The 14,361-nt window shown below is 32.3% G+C and overlaps 2 protein-coding genes across 2 annotated transcripts; both read right to left on the bottom strand.

Moving 5' to 3' along the window:
- Positions 1-2,078: 2,078 nt before the first annotated feature.
- Positions 2,079-7,355, bottom strand: LOC127263830 (squalene epoxidase 3-like). Its single transcript, XM_051293074.1, has 8 exons — positions 7,053-7,355; positions 6,345-6,456; positions 6,030-6,204; positions 5,199-5,370; positions 4,842-5,051; positions 3,944-4,219; positions 2,744-3,046; positions 2,079-2,379 (listed from the first exon to the last, which is right to left on the bottom strand). The coding sequence occupies exons 1-8, from the start codon at positions 7,311-7,313 to the stop codon at positions 2,203-2,205; spliced, it is 1,686 nt and encodes a 561-aa protein (XP_051149031.1). The 5' UTR covers positions 7,314-7,355; the 3' UTR covers positions 2,079-2,202.
- Positions 7,356-8,722: 1,367 nt separating this feature from the next.
- Positions 8,723-14,087, bottom strand: LOC127263599 (squalene epoxidase 3-like). Its single transcript, XM_051292703.1, has 8 exons — positions 13,821-14,087; positions 13,343-13,454; positions 13,073-13,247; positions 12,199-12,370; positions 11,847-12,056; positions 11,462-11,737; positions 9,442-9,750; positions 8,723-8,884 (listed from the first exon to the last, which is right to left on the bottom strand). The coding sequence occupies exons 1-8, from the start codon at positions 14,085-14,087 to the stop codon at positions 8,723-8,725; spliced, it is 1,683 nt and encodes a 560-aa protein (XP_051148660.1).
- Positions 14,088-14,361: the final 274 nt, after the last annotated feature.

Consider the following 14,361-nt stretch of genomic DNA (forward strand, 5'->3'; position numbering starts at 1 on the left):
TGTTAAGTATGTAGTACCATTACTAAATTAGAAAATTGTAATCTTATTTTGGAACGGACGAAAATAGAAAATGATAACCTTTAAATGAGAAAATTCATATACTTTTCGTCGTAGGATTTTGGATTAAGATTTGAATAATAAAAAATTTGAATTGAAATAATGATACGATGTGATATAAATAAATATTGATATTTTAGTATAATATAAAATTTAAAAAATAAGCGTTTGATTTGATATTTTTTTGGAAAATTTTTATATAAATAGTAAAAATTTATCAAAATCTCTCAAACAAACACATAACTAATTAAATATGCTAAAAATACCTATGCATTGATATGCAATCATTTTATAATGAAAAGAAATAAAAGAAGACTCAGAAGGTAGAGATCTATTGCAAGGATGTTTACAGAGCAAAAACATAATAAAATAAAAAAAAAATTTCTCAGATTTTCTAGATTGTATTTCAATAAACTTCAATCATAGCTTTATTATAATGTATTTGTTAAATTATTTTGAATTATTCAAAATACTTTTTTTAAAAAAAATATATAAATAATTATTACTATGACTCACTTTATACAAATTAATTATTATTATTATCTTTTAAAAAGAATTCTAATCTTTAAAAAATTGGTATTATGGAAGGTGACACTTTTTAAACTGTTTTTTCAGTCCAGTAAGAGCACCCTTATCATTTTAGTCCGAATCTATCGCAAACTAGTTATATAAATGAAAAATTTTCGTTGTTTTAATCCTCCAGCGCCGGAGACGCCCGCGTGGCTCGCCGGAATCCACGTGTCCGCCAGGTGTCCCGCGAGGTCAGCGACACCTGGCGGACGTTTGAATTTTATTATTTTTTTTATTTTTTTTTCAATTGGACCAAATAAAAATCTAAAAAGGCAAATAAAATAAAAAAATAAATTAAAAATAAATTTTAAAAAAATTAAAAAAATGAAAATAAAATAAATAAAATCCACGTGTCCGCCAGGTGTCGCCTTGATGACCTGGTGGACACGTGGATTCCGGCGAGCCATGCGGGCGTCTCCAGCGCCGGAGGACTAAAACAACGAAACATTTTCACTTATCTCCGAAACTAAAATGATAAAGGGTCATTTACTTAGACTAAAAAACAGTTTATCCAATAAATATATATATGTTTAATTAGAGTTAAAAAAAATATTGGCACTTATATAATAAATGTGAGAGAGGATCGATGTTACATTATAAAAGGCAAATTAACATCGTCATTGTTGGGATGGAATAAGTGCTAGTCCAATAAATTCTCGTATACTTATCCAAATGGGCTAACTCCCGAAGTGTGGTTATATCACAGTTGTAACAGCATCTTGTCAACGAAATAAGTGCAATATCCTAAGCAATAAAAGACAAAATATTTGGTAACCCGGTTTGGTTATAACCAACCTACATCCGGGGGATTCCAATCGAGGAGAAGTTCACTAATCAAAGGTGATTATGAACAAAACAGCCCAAAACTCCTTTAACCCATACTATAATGCAAATCACCTAACAAAATCCTTCCACAGACATAAGTTGTCACAAACTCGTACTGACAACTAACAGATAGCAGGGTTGCTCAGACTTTGGATGAATCTCCTGATCGGATTTCCAATCTCTCCTTCCTCCGACTACGTCTCCGGCAGGTAAATGTGTCTAGCACTCTCTCAATGCATAGAGAAGAGAAGTGTTGGGGTTGAGAGGATTTAACTTGCTTTCTCTCACTACAGTTCTCTCGCTAAACCCATACAACAACCAAACTTCCCACACGACTTACCAAGAAGCAGCCAAACAAAGCATGCAGGACAAACTCAATTAAAACCCTTTGCACGAAAATAGAATGATGTGTCACTGCATGAAGTCTGTCAAAGGTTGACCACCCAAAATATCCATTCTTTTTGTCTCTTCTAAGCTTCCCAAATCGAGAAGAACAGACCCAGCAGTGTTGCAGGCAGTCTGTTGCAGCAACTTGAATAAAAACAAAGAAAGGCAGCAGGGAAAAAGTAGGAAGAACTATATGCCAAAAAAGTTGGAGAAAAATATTGTTCCAACAGTCGCAACACTATAACATATAACAAAATACATGGTTTTTTGTTTCTTTTTCAAAACAATGCAAATTCATAAAATACAACACGAATCCCCCTTCTTCAGCATATATCCATAAAATTCTATAACACAGAAGCTTCTTTATTTAAATCTATGACTGATGTAAATCATTTCGAAGAAGAAAACAATAATAAATATACTGCAGATTGAAAGAAACATCATCCTCTTAAGAAGGCCTGCAGGAACAATAAGATTAAACAGCATTCCAACTGTGATTCCTTCAACCTTTACAAGAGGGAAAAGAACCCCAAATCCAACCTAATATATAGATCATAAAGAAAGAAAAGAATAAATGTATCATTAAGAAGAAGACAAATGAATTAATAATTAATGTTGTAATGAAATAGAAAAACAATATATAATGGATAAGGGCATGGATCAGTTGTCGATCCTGTTAGCATGATGCTGATTTGACCAGCATAAGCTAATATATGTAATCAACATATATTTATATATATATTTATATTTTTATAATACAACATATGTTATATTATGTTGTACTATGTGTAAATATACGTTGGTGATATGTATGACATATGTTGATCCGGTCAAATCAGCGTTATGCTGACTTGGCCGGATCAGTACAGGATTCGCAGACAATGAATAATTAAGGAACACCTACCCATAAGAGCTTAGCTCCAAACCATAGCCTTTTTGGTGAAGGAAAAGGGAGAAGCACTTGGTGAATGAGTCCATAAACAGCTATACCCAATGCATGGATTAAGAGCATTATAGGATGTGGGGTTAGGCCACTGCCCGTCGCGATAATTCTTTGCGCGACAAACCCTCCGAGGCTTAGATAGCCGCAACATGCTTGACACAATGCCTCCCTTAGGTCACCAGTCGATTTGGGAGAAGCTTCGGTTGCAGAGTCGAAAATTTTGCAGAATGCTCCGGCATAAAGATTGATTGTGAATGCGAATGGCTGCGTGGACAATGATGAACATGTATAGGTACATAAATGCATCCATATATATATATAATAGGTGTTAGTTTTGTAAAACTGGAAATTCTCTTCTTTTATTAGTATGTTTTCATAGAGAAATTCAATAAAAATCCCGATAGGTTGGTCAACACAAGGTTTTAGGCCAAGACCTTCACATATAGGACCTCCATAGGTTGTAAAAGTGTCAAGAGATTATTAGATATATGATCCTCAATTGGGTCATATAATTCATACTACCTCCATTCGGTAACAAGAATTACATTTATTTATTTTTTAATATTAATTATTATATCAAAATATAGTCTAAATTTAAAAAGAATAAAAACAAAAATGCTTCTATTAGTATATCTAATAATCTCCTTACACTTATTACAATTTATGGAAGTCCTATAATCAAAATGGGAACAAAGAGATACTAATGTAATTTTACTTATTACAATTTATGGAGGTCCTATAATCAAAATGGGAACAAAGAGATACTAATGTAATTTTATTAATAAAAGCTAAAATTTCTATACTAAGAGAAACGATTATTTTTATCTTTTTTTAGATTTAGAAACTTAAAAATCCAAAAAAATAGACCCAAATGTCGCCCAATTCCGAAAAAAGACATAAAAAGATGAAAATTAGGCAAATTGCATAAGATGCATGACAGATTGGGGTGGGTAAGATTAGTACGAGGATGAGGCAAAATTGAATAAACTACAAGAATGTATAACTAGAGAATTTAAACTCTGATACTATATTAGTTTAGTAAAATGGAAATTATATTTAGATCACATTAGTTTTTCATGTAATATGGTGAGATGTTTGTATCTTTTTCTAATAACCCAAGTTTAGCTTTGATGTATAACATATAAAAACATACTAAAATACCTTTCTTAGAGCATAGAATGATTTTATGAGGTTGGATAGAGCATCTTTGTCATGTAGATCATTTACACCTCTAAGAACGTCCCGTAGGAGAACTACGTCGTGTAGGGCTACAGTCATGCCGGCTGCAATCATGGGATGCCGCATGTTCAAAGCATCCCCGATCAGAATTGCACCGGGAGTGTGGTTAGGCTTTCCGGGCATCGATTTGTTTGGCATTGCCTTTATATTTCCTTTATCGATCGCAGCCATGAATGCATCATAGAGTGTGGGAGGAATCTAGCCAAAGAATTAAGAATTTCCATTGTGAGTTCATAATGTTGGGGAAATTTAGTCGGTATAATATTCATATCGGATCATGTTCATACATACTTTCCGAAAGTTGTATTTCGACCCCATCTTTCGGGTATCACAAAATCAACTTTATATGGATCATTCGTACGCTCTCTTTGATTTTGACAACAAAAGAAAGAGTAAAACTCAAAGATTTTAATGTATAAGAAAAATATGTATAAATAGAATAAATAGAAATTAATTATGATTTTTAAAGGGACTATGGAGAATATTAATTTCTATGATTTTAATTTGCATCCTTATTTATAGATTTGATTCAGTGTGAAATTAAGGTGTGATATTCACAAAACAATGCAATTTTCAATGGATTATGATTTTTCATATAATTGGTACAATTCTTCAATAAGATGCATGTTTCATGAATTGATGCAATTCTTCAAATTTTAATTTGAAATTAATTTAATTTGATTCAATTAATCTTTCTTTTCTAACTTAATCCATGCAGAAAATTCATATCTATTCATTTAGATGACATAATTCACCCCAATTAAATTGCACTAAAATAAGCTAATGAATCAATTTAACAACACCATATATATTCAAGTACCTCGGGAGCCACCGCAGTTTTCAAGTAGTCGGCAATGGTGATGGAAGACCTGTTTTTCCTCGGGACTTCGACAGTCAAGCGAATTTCTGTGCTACTGATTTGGTACAATAAAAATGGACTAGAGCCTCTAAAGAATAAATTGACATAGTTAGGATATGGAAGTTCACAATTTTCCAGGATCAAACAGAACATTTCAGATGGAGTCTCCACCTACATCATCGAAAAATAAGACATTAGTTAATTAGAAGGATAAGAGAATGGATTGAAGATTGATCGAGCCCGCAAAAACACAATGACTTAATTATATTTTGTGATATCAATAAAGTTTCTTAAAATAACTTGTTTAATTTTATTCACCATGGGAGTACATAGAGTGCGCCGCAAGTTCGAAGAGCTACCATCGCAAACAATAGTTAGCGGCGCATAAGTTGAAGCTATCACTTGAGAGTTTTTAGTCTTGTATCGAACTCCTTTAATCACTCCCTTTTCTTCAATAAGGGAAACCACTGTCCCTTGCTCAAGCCGGACACTGGTTCGATCAATCACAAAACATAATTAGAAATGACTACTTGATTTAGTAAAGAAGCTATGAACAGAATTATAATCAAAGCGATTTATACAATAATCATGGATCGAGCCAAAAAGATCATAGATGCAATAAAAAAATATGTGCTTTTAATCTTTCTTTACGAGCTAAGTCAAACATGTTATATAATCGTAGATTGGCCGTCCTTAAAGGATGGATCAATAGAGTTATTTCAGGCTGGCTATCGAAAATAAAATAAAATGAATATACACATTATTGATATAATCAATAATCTATTCTAATTAATCCACTTAAACTCTGCATGAACTACTACTTGTGTCAATTCAAAAATCCACCGCGAAGCAACTAAGCTTAAATAATAATCGAAACTGAAATTAAGTCAAGTCCGATTAAAATCAAACTAGTTATTAAACTCAGAAAAATAAAATATTACTTCTTCGTCGTCCAAATTCATGCTCAAATATTTGGGCGTGATTTTTAAAAGGAATGTGTAATAATTCGTAGTAGTATTTTTTTATCTTTTACGGTTAACAAAAAGGGTAAAAGGTAATTTTAATTTTTTTTATTAAAAATAGAAAATAAAATATTTTTTTATGATATTATAAAAAATAAAGTGAACATAAATTTGAATTACTACTGACTTGGAGAGGATTGCTGCCTTTTCTCTCATCCTCTGTACAAATCTGCCATTGTGAAAGCTCGTCCCCGAGAAATGCGGACCATATTTCTCGAGGGAATAAGGCATTGTGGTGGTTTTACCATACTTGTTAAAAACAACGCCGAGTAGTTGTTGAGCTTCGATATCATTTATGCAATCTGCAAGTAATTGCACAACCTCTTCGGAATAAGCTAGTTATATATTTATTGTGAAACACACACACACATATATATATATATATATACACAAACATGGTGTCTTCGTCATCATCATCATCGCTGTTGTCTATGTTAGTTACCTTGAAGTCCCAACTCGATCAATTTCATGAATCCCGTAGGGTGTAGAATTTCACCAACGACTCGGTTTGGCTCTTTTAAGTCCCTTTCTATAACACGAACTTGTCGCCCATCCTACATGCATGTAATTAGGCATAAGTTATTATCCAAATAATATACTTCATCCGTCGACTCAGAAAGTATGTATATTTCTATTTTAGATTGTCAATTATAAACTAAATATTTTTTTTAGTAACTATTAACTCTATTTTTTTTTTACGAATACTTCTACTTTACTATTACATTATTAATTTTACACAAAAAACGAGGGTAAAATTATTTTTAAATCACTTTTATCTGCTCACTATTATAAAAATATTATTATTTCTTAAACTCGCAAAAAAATAAATATATATTTTTAAAATGGATGGAGAGAGTATATAGCATACTTATTATGGTTGTAGTTACTATGTTGACAGAACATAACATATATACCAATAATACATAAGGTATATATAAATCAACAACACAATTGTATACAACAAATGAATCGACGACATATGACAATAGTTCATAATACATCCATCATATTATCACAATATATATATATATATAAAACAAATAACACATACTAACAATCTATACAGCCTGTAAAACTATTTGATGTGTTGCATACCCTTAATTAGCAAAAAATTCCAGAATATATATGAAGCAACAATAGTTAATTATACCTTGGCAAGAGCATAGGCCAGCGCCGCTCCGGCAACTCCAGCGCCGACAATTATAATGTCGGGCTGATCAGATTTTTCTTCCATGGCAGAGGTCGTTGCGCAACCATTCTTACACACAGTACTGTAAGATTTAGTCTGCCCTATCTTCTTCTTCTTCGATTGTAATAATAAAGCATACAGTAAAACAACTAACCCCACAAAGAACACAACATTAATATATCCACCAATAAAGTAGTACATATCATCATCATCATCTGCCATCAGTTTATAATTTTGAAAAACAATCAAAGAGAAATAAGTAACAAGGATTTCAAAATTAAGGCAAGATGTTGAGACTGATCGACTGACAAACTGGAGGTTTATATATAGACACAGACACACAAAGAGGTCAACCTCTTCTTAAATAATTCTCATTATTAAAATACATGTAATATTTTAATTCTTTTCCTCTCCTCTTCTACATTTTTGTCACATGCGATTCCCTACAGTTGTTTAAGAGAACGTTACGTCTCTACAAAAGATTTTTCGATAAACCTTAACGTTTCTGCTATTGACAAGCTGCCCATGTTATTTTTCGATAAACCTTAACGTTTCGGTAAACTTTCGACCCAACCTACTAACCTGCAACTATAATAATAATCCTATTATTATTATTATTACAGCCACATTGGGGGCATGCTTATATTTTAGTCACTACTCTATAAATATTATTATGGCGTACATGCACCATGCATGCAAAGTTGATGTCGATATTAATAAATTGGCACTACTCAATTAAAGTTGCAGCACGAAAACATATTTTTATTTTGTATGTTTAAATGGATAGATGTAGTTTTATGTTAGGTATAAGGCGTCATATGATTAATATAAATATTAATGTGTAGTGAATTGTTATATTCTTTTAAGTTGATAATATATATATATATATGTTAATTTATTTATATATTGTATTTTTAGTGATATTTAAAATGAATGGTACTAACCAAAGATTTTTAGGTGAACAAAATCAATGCTAATCTACTGAACTTGACACCAACTTAGCATAATCTTCCGCACAAAAATGATATAGTGCCTACTAAGTTAAAAATTTCTTCAAATTAAAAATATACTCCAATATTTGTAATTATTTTTTATTTAAAATATAGAAAAAATTATCCAATATTTATTATTCATTTAAAAAATAAAAGAACTTTTAAAACACAATTAAACAAACCCTAATTGACATGTACATTTAAGCCAAAACTCAAGTGGCCTTGCATGTATGTTAGCTTCCTTAAATTGTACCATAAAATAAAATAACATAACGAGTTTGTTCATCCAATATTTTCTTTTAGTGTTACGATTCTCTATAAATATTATAAAAAATATAATATATACTCATATTAGCATAAAATATAATATATATACTTTTTTTGCATTAAAAAAAATTAACAATTCTAACACAAAATATTATTTTATATTACCGACACAATTTTTCATACCTAACATAAAAAAAAATAATAAAAAACATCATCCAAAAACACTAAAGTGAACAAACCTAACGCATTCATTTGTAAATAAATATATATTTTAATAATGAAAAGTCATAAAATACAACATGAATTTCCCTTCTTCAGCATATATTCATAAAAACCTATCACAAAGGAACATCTTAATTGAATCTCTGATGTTTATATAAATATAATTTCGAAGAAGAAAACAGCAATGAATATAATGCAGATTGAAAGAAGCATTATCCTCTTAAGAATGCCTGCAGGAACAACAAGATCAAACAGCATTGCAACTGTGATGCCTTCAGCCTTTACAAGAGGGTCAAGAACCCCAAATCCAGCCTAAGATGTATCATAAGGAAAGAAAAGAAGAAATATATCATTACCAAAGAACACAAATGAATTAATAATTAATGTTGTAATGAAATGATAAATTCAATATCTAATGAATAATTAAGGAGAAAATTGCAATAAATATCTCGTATCTATGGTCTATTATCTTTCTTATCCTTTAATTATCATCTTCGCAAAATATATTCTACATGTGTCATTTTTTTCGCAATTTTCGTCCTCCGTAGTACTATCCCACTCGCACCAACACCGTTTTGAACTTGACGGACAGCTAGAGGACAAAAATCGTAGAAAAGTGACACATGTAGAATATATTTGCCATGATGAAAATTAAATTATATCCCACATCTAACACTTTTTCGCAATTTTTATCCTTGCGCATGAGATTGTATTTATTGTGAACTTGACGCGCAGCCAGAGGACGAAAAATTGCAAAAAATTGACACATGTGAAATATATTTTATCCGACAATTAAATGATAAGAGTGATAATTGGTCATATGTACGAGATATTTACGGTAGTATTCCCAATAATTAAGGAACACCTACCCATAACAAGAGCTTAGCTCCAACCCATAGCCTTTTTGGGTAAGGTGGAAAAGGGAGAAGTATGATGTGAATGAGTCCATAAACAGTAACACCCAATGCATGGATTAAGAGCATGACAGGATGTGGGGATAGGCCAGTGGCCGTCGCCATAATGCTGCGCGCGACAAACCCTCCGAGGCTTAGATAGCCGAGACATGATTTATACAATGCCGCCTTTACGTCATCGGTAAACTCGGGAGGAGCTTTGGTTGCAGCCTCAAAAACTTTGTATAGTGCTCCAGAAACAAGATTGATTGTGAATGCAAATGGCTGTAAGCACAATGTATTGGACATATACATAAATACATTCATATATATATCATAGGTGTTAGTTTTGTAAAACTGAAATTCTCTTTTTTATATTTATTATTATATTTTTATTGTGAAATATAAATTTTGTTAGAATAATAAAATGAAAATTTCTATTTTAATAATAAGAATACATACCAATCTTCTAAATAAGACAAGAATCTTACAACTACCATAAATATAATATATTACTTCTAAATATATTTTTAACACTCTTCCTCAAACTTGAGTTTTTCATAAGGGACCGAAAAAGATATAGTCGAGATCTTCAAAGTACAAATTTGAATTTGCCAAGATTGACTGAGAATGATGTAGTATTCCACTAGATCAGAGTCATAAGCAGAACTCTCAACACCGTTAGAGTTGGAAACATGACTCGCTCGCTCACAACGGAACTATAGTCGAAAACAGGACTCGCTCACTCTATAGAGCTAGAGTCGGAAATAGGACTCGCTCACTCTATAGAGCTAGAGTAAAAAACAAGACTCTCATCAGCGTTAGAGTCGAAAGTAGAACTCCGTCAATGGAGATCGAAGTAGAAAAGACGGAGACGACATGAAAATGATAGCATGACCGTTGATAGAAGAAGATACATCAATAAAATATATACGGGATATAACGGGCCATGGATGTACCCGGAGATAATTTGGCTCTGATACCATATTAGAATATGAAACTGAAATTCTCCCTTTCAAATAATAAGAATACCTAAATATTTATAGTGATATTCAAATCCTCTAAATAAGACAAGAATTCTAAAATTTTTTTAAATAAGATAACAACTATAAATATAATATATTGTTTCTAAATATATTTTAAACAATCTTATTAATAAGTCCGATATATATATATATTGTAGTAGCTCCATAAACTTAAAGATGAACTTGAAAGTTAATTTACTTAAGAAATTATAAAATCAGGGTCAAAGGTAAGACTTGGTGAAGATATCAATAAATTGATAATTGATAACATAAGATTTAAACCAAGAACGCCGTATACAAGAAGTCCACAGGTTATGTGATATAAATAGTAAAAATATGACTAAGTCTTTGATGTGATATAAATAAATATGTCTAAATGTTTTGATTGAAATATAAATTTTTTGTTATTAATTAAAGAAAAATAAATATTTAATTCGATAGTTTTGGAGAAAAAGTAATGAATAGTGCAAGACGAAAACAAAAACCTTAAAGGAACACACCCTAAAAGCGAAGACGAAGGGAAACATGACGGCGGCGGAGGTAAAAATGGATAATGTGTCGACATAGACAAAATTGAATGAATTACAAGAATGTATAACAAGAGAATTTAGACTCTGACATTAAGTTAGTTTTGTAAAACTGAAATATTAGAAGATCTCATAAGTTCTTTTTTTGTTTTTTTATTTTTTATGATAACTTAGAAACCTCTGGCCGAACCTAATAGTCTACAAACTAGACCCGATAAAATAAGTCACGCTAGGCGAACTATGTGTGGCAGATAAGACCTGGAGACTTCGGAGTTTGAACTCATGGCCACACGGTTACAAATCCATCTCTATGCCACCAGACCATCCTTTACGAGACTAGTTTTTCATTTAGAGTGTGGTGAGATGTTTGTATCCGTATCGACATTCTTGTCTAATAACACAAGTTTAATTTTGATGTACAGCATATACAAACATACATCATACCTTTCTTAGAGCATAGAATGACTTGATAAGGTTTGATAGAGCATCTTTGTCATGTAGATCATTTACTCCTCTAAGAAGGTCTCGTAACAGAACAACGTCGTGTAGAGCCACAGTCATGCCAGCTGCTAATAAGGGATTCCGCATATTCAAAGCATCCCCAATTAGAACTGCACCCGGAGTGTGGTTAGGCTTTCCTGGCATGGATTTGGTTGGCATCGTCCTTATATTTCCTTTATTGATCGCAGCCATGAATGAATCATAAAGTATTGGAGGAATCTAGGCCACAGAAGTAAGTATTTCCATTGTGAGTTGATAATTTGCAAACTCATGATTCAATTAATCAAAGCTGGAAATATATATATATATATATATATCTTCCAAGTACCTCAGAAGACACAACAGTTTTCAGGTAATCGACCATGGTGATGGAAGGCTGATTTTGTCTCGAGTAAGGGACAATAAGTCGAATTTCAGTGCTACTGATTCGAAAAAGTAAGAGTGGATTAGAGCCTCTAAACAATACATTAGTGTAGTTAGGATATGGAAGTTCACAATTTTCCAAGATCAAACAGATGGCCGTAGATTCGATCTTCACCTACATCATCGGAAAAACTAAGACAGATTGTTACTTAGAAAAATAAAAGGCAGGAAAAAGAGTGCACGAAAACACAATGACTACAATTTTATTTTGTGATATCAATAAGGTTACTTAAAAAAAAAAAAAACTTGTTATTCACCAAGGGAGTACATAGAGTGCGTCGCAAGTTCGAAGAGCTGCCATCGCAAACAATAGTTATCGGCGCATAAGTCGAAGCCATCACTTGAGAGCTTTTAGTCTTGTATCGAACTCCCTTAATCACTCCCTTTTCTTCGATAAGGGAAACCACTGTCCCTTGTTCAAGCCGCACACTGGTTCGATCAATCACCAAATTAATGACTACATACTTGATTCAGTAAAGGAGCTAAGAACACAATTAATTAACCAACCATATTTGATTGATGACAGATTTAATCGAAGCGATTCTACAATCATCATTGCGCTGAAAATTAAGATCATAAACATTGTTGTTGTCAAACATGAGAATGAAGAGATCGATATACAAATCCTTTACATGGATTATGTCTTAAGCGATTTTTATTTATTTTCATCAGTCCTTTCTCCTCTTTCTCTCAATGAATTGAGCATGTTATTTTCTAATTATAGATTGGAAATTCTTTCAGTTGGCTCTGATAATATACGTATTGTTGGGATAAGTAATTTAATATATAAAGTTATTGCAACGTTCTCCCATGAACTATTTTGTCTCAATTGATAACTTGCAAAGCAAAGCAACTAACCTTAAATAATAATGGAAATTCAAATCAAGACAAGTCTTGAAATCAAACCCCCTTTTTTTTTTTTTTTTGGTGCGTCACCCATCATAATACTAATTTCGTCCAAACACGCTCAACTTTGAAGTTCTGATCAGATTCGGTGCGTTAGAATGCTATAGGATTGTGCTTAAAATCAAACTATTTGTTAAACTCAATTTTGCAATTGATTGATTTATCATATAATATAATTTCTAATGTGAAAAATTGATGGTGTATGAAGTGAAAGAAAACACTCACTTGGGGAGGGTTCTTGCCTTTTTTCTCATTCTCTCTACAAATTTGCCATGGTGAAAGCACATCCCCGAGATATCCGAGCCATTTTTCTCAGGGGGATAAGGCAGCTCGATCCATCTATCACCCTCATATATGGCAAGGCCAAGTAGTTTTTGAGCATCGATATCGCTTACACAATCTACAATTGCACAACCTCTTCGTATTAGTTTAATCAACTATAGTTGTTGTGAAGCTTATGCGTATGTGTATAGACATTAGGCTGTCATATGGTACCTTGAAGCCCCAACTCGGCCAATTTCAAGTGTCCTTTAGGGTGTAGAATTTCACCCGCGACACGGTTTGTCTCTTTTAAGTCCCTTTCAATCACATGAACTCGTCGCCCATCCTTCATGTAGTTAGGAATAAGTTATTATTCAAACAATATATATAACATTTAAACGACTATTAAGGGTATGTTTCTTTAGCATAATTTTCCCAAATTTTACTATTTGGACTTTGCGTTTCCTAAAAAAAAATACTTTTTTTCCTCTCACAAAACATCCCATCAAATATTATTTTCATATCAAACTCAAACCAAATTTTTTTTAAACTCATCAAAAGAAACACATCCTTAGTTTTTAGGTGAGATTATTATTATTTAATATGGTATCAGAGATCCCGTGTTCAAGTCAGGTTAAATTTTTGTGTGTCGTTGAATGAAACACTATACCGTCTATACTGATGTTTTGAGTCACGGAAACTTTGTTAATACCTTGGCAAGAGCATAGGCCAGTGCCGCCCCAGCAACTCCGGCACCGACAATTATAATGTCAGTGTCGCCTGGCTGATCGGATTTTTCTTCCATGGCAGAGGTCGTTGCGCAACCATTCTTCCACACGGTACTGTAAGATTTAGTCTGCCATATCTTCTTCTTCGATGATAATAATAATAAAGCATACAACAAAACAACTAACCCCACAAAGAACACAACATTAATACATCCACCAATTAAGTAGCACATATCATCATCATCTGCCATCAGTTTATAAAAAAACGAGGAGAGATAAATAACTAACAATGATTTCAAAATCAAGGCAAGATGTTGAGACTGACTGACTGACTGATCTTCAGACAAATTGGAGGTATAAGACACACACACACACACACACACAAAGGTCAATCTCTTCTTAAATATATAATTAAGTTAATAAAAGATATGTTATATTATTTTAATTCTTTTCCCCTCCTGCTTCTTCTTCGTTTTTATCACAATTGTTTATTTCCTACAGTTGTTTGAGAGAACGTTACGTTTC

This window comes from Andrographis paniculata, unplaced genomic scaffold (assembly GCF_009805555.1).
Source record: "Andrographis paniculata isolate CXL003 unplaced genomic scaffold, ASM980555v1 Contig69END, whole genome shotgun sequence".
NCBI classification, from domain to species: Eukaryota; Viridiplantae; Streptophyta; class Magnoliopsida; order Lamiales; family Acanthaceae; genus Andrographis; species Andrographis paniculata.

Bases quoted from the DNA above. Each gene is read 5' to 3' on its own strand.
- LOC127263830 (XM_051293074.1), bottom strand. From the start codon at position 7,313: ATGGCAGATGATGATGATGATATGTACTACTTTATTGGTGGATATATT. The intron at 6,205-6,344 runs GTAACTAACATA...AATTACTTGCAG, and splicing joins GATCGAGTTGGGACTTCAAG to ATTGCATAAATGATATCGAA. The intron at 5,371-6,029 runs GTCAGTAGTAAT...TGATCGAACCAG, and splicing joins AAGGCAGCAATCCTCTCCAA to TGTCCGGCTTGAGCAAGGGA.
- LOC127263599 (XM_051292703.1), bottom strand. From the start codon at position 14,087: ATGGCAGATGATGATGATATGTGCTACTTAATTGGTGGATGTATTAAT. The intron at 12,371-13,072 runs GTGAGTGTTTTC...TGATCGAACCAG, and splicing joins AAGGCAAGAACCCTCCCCAA to TGTGCGGCTTGAACAAGGGA. The intron at 8,885-9,441 runs GTAGGTGTTCCT...GATACATCTTAG, and splicing joins GAGCTAAGCTCTTGTTATGG to GCTGGATTTGGGGTTCTTGA.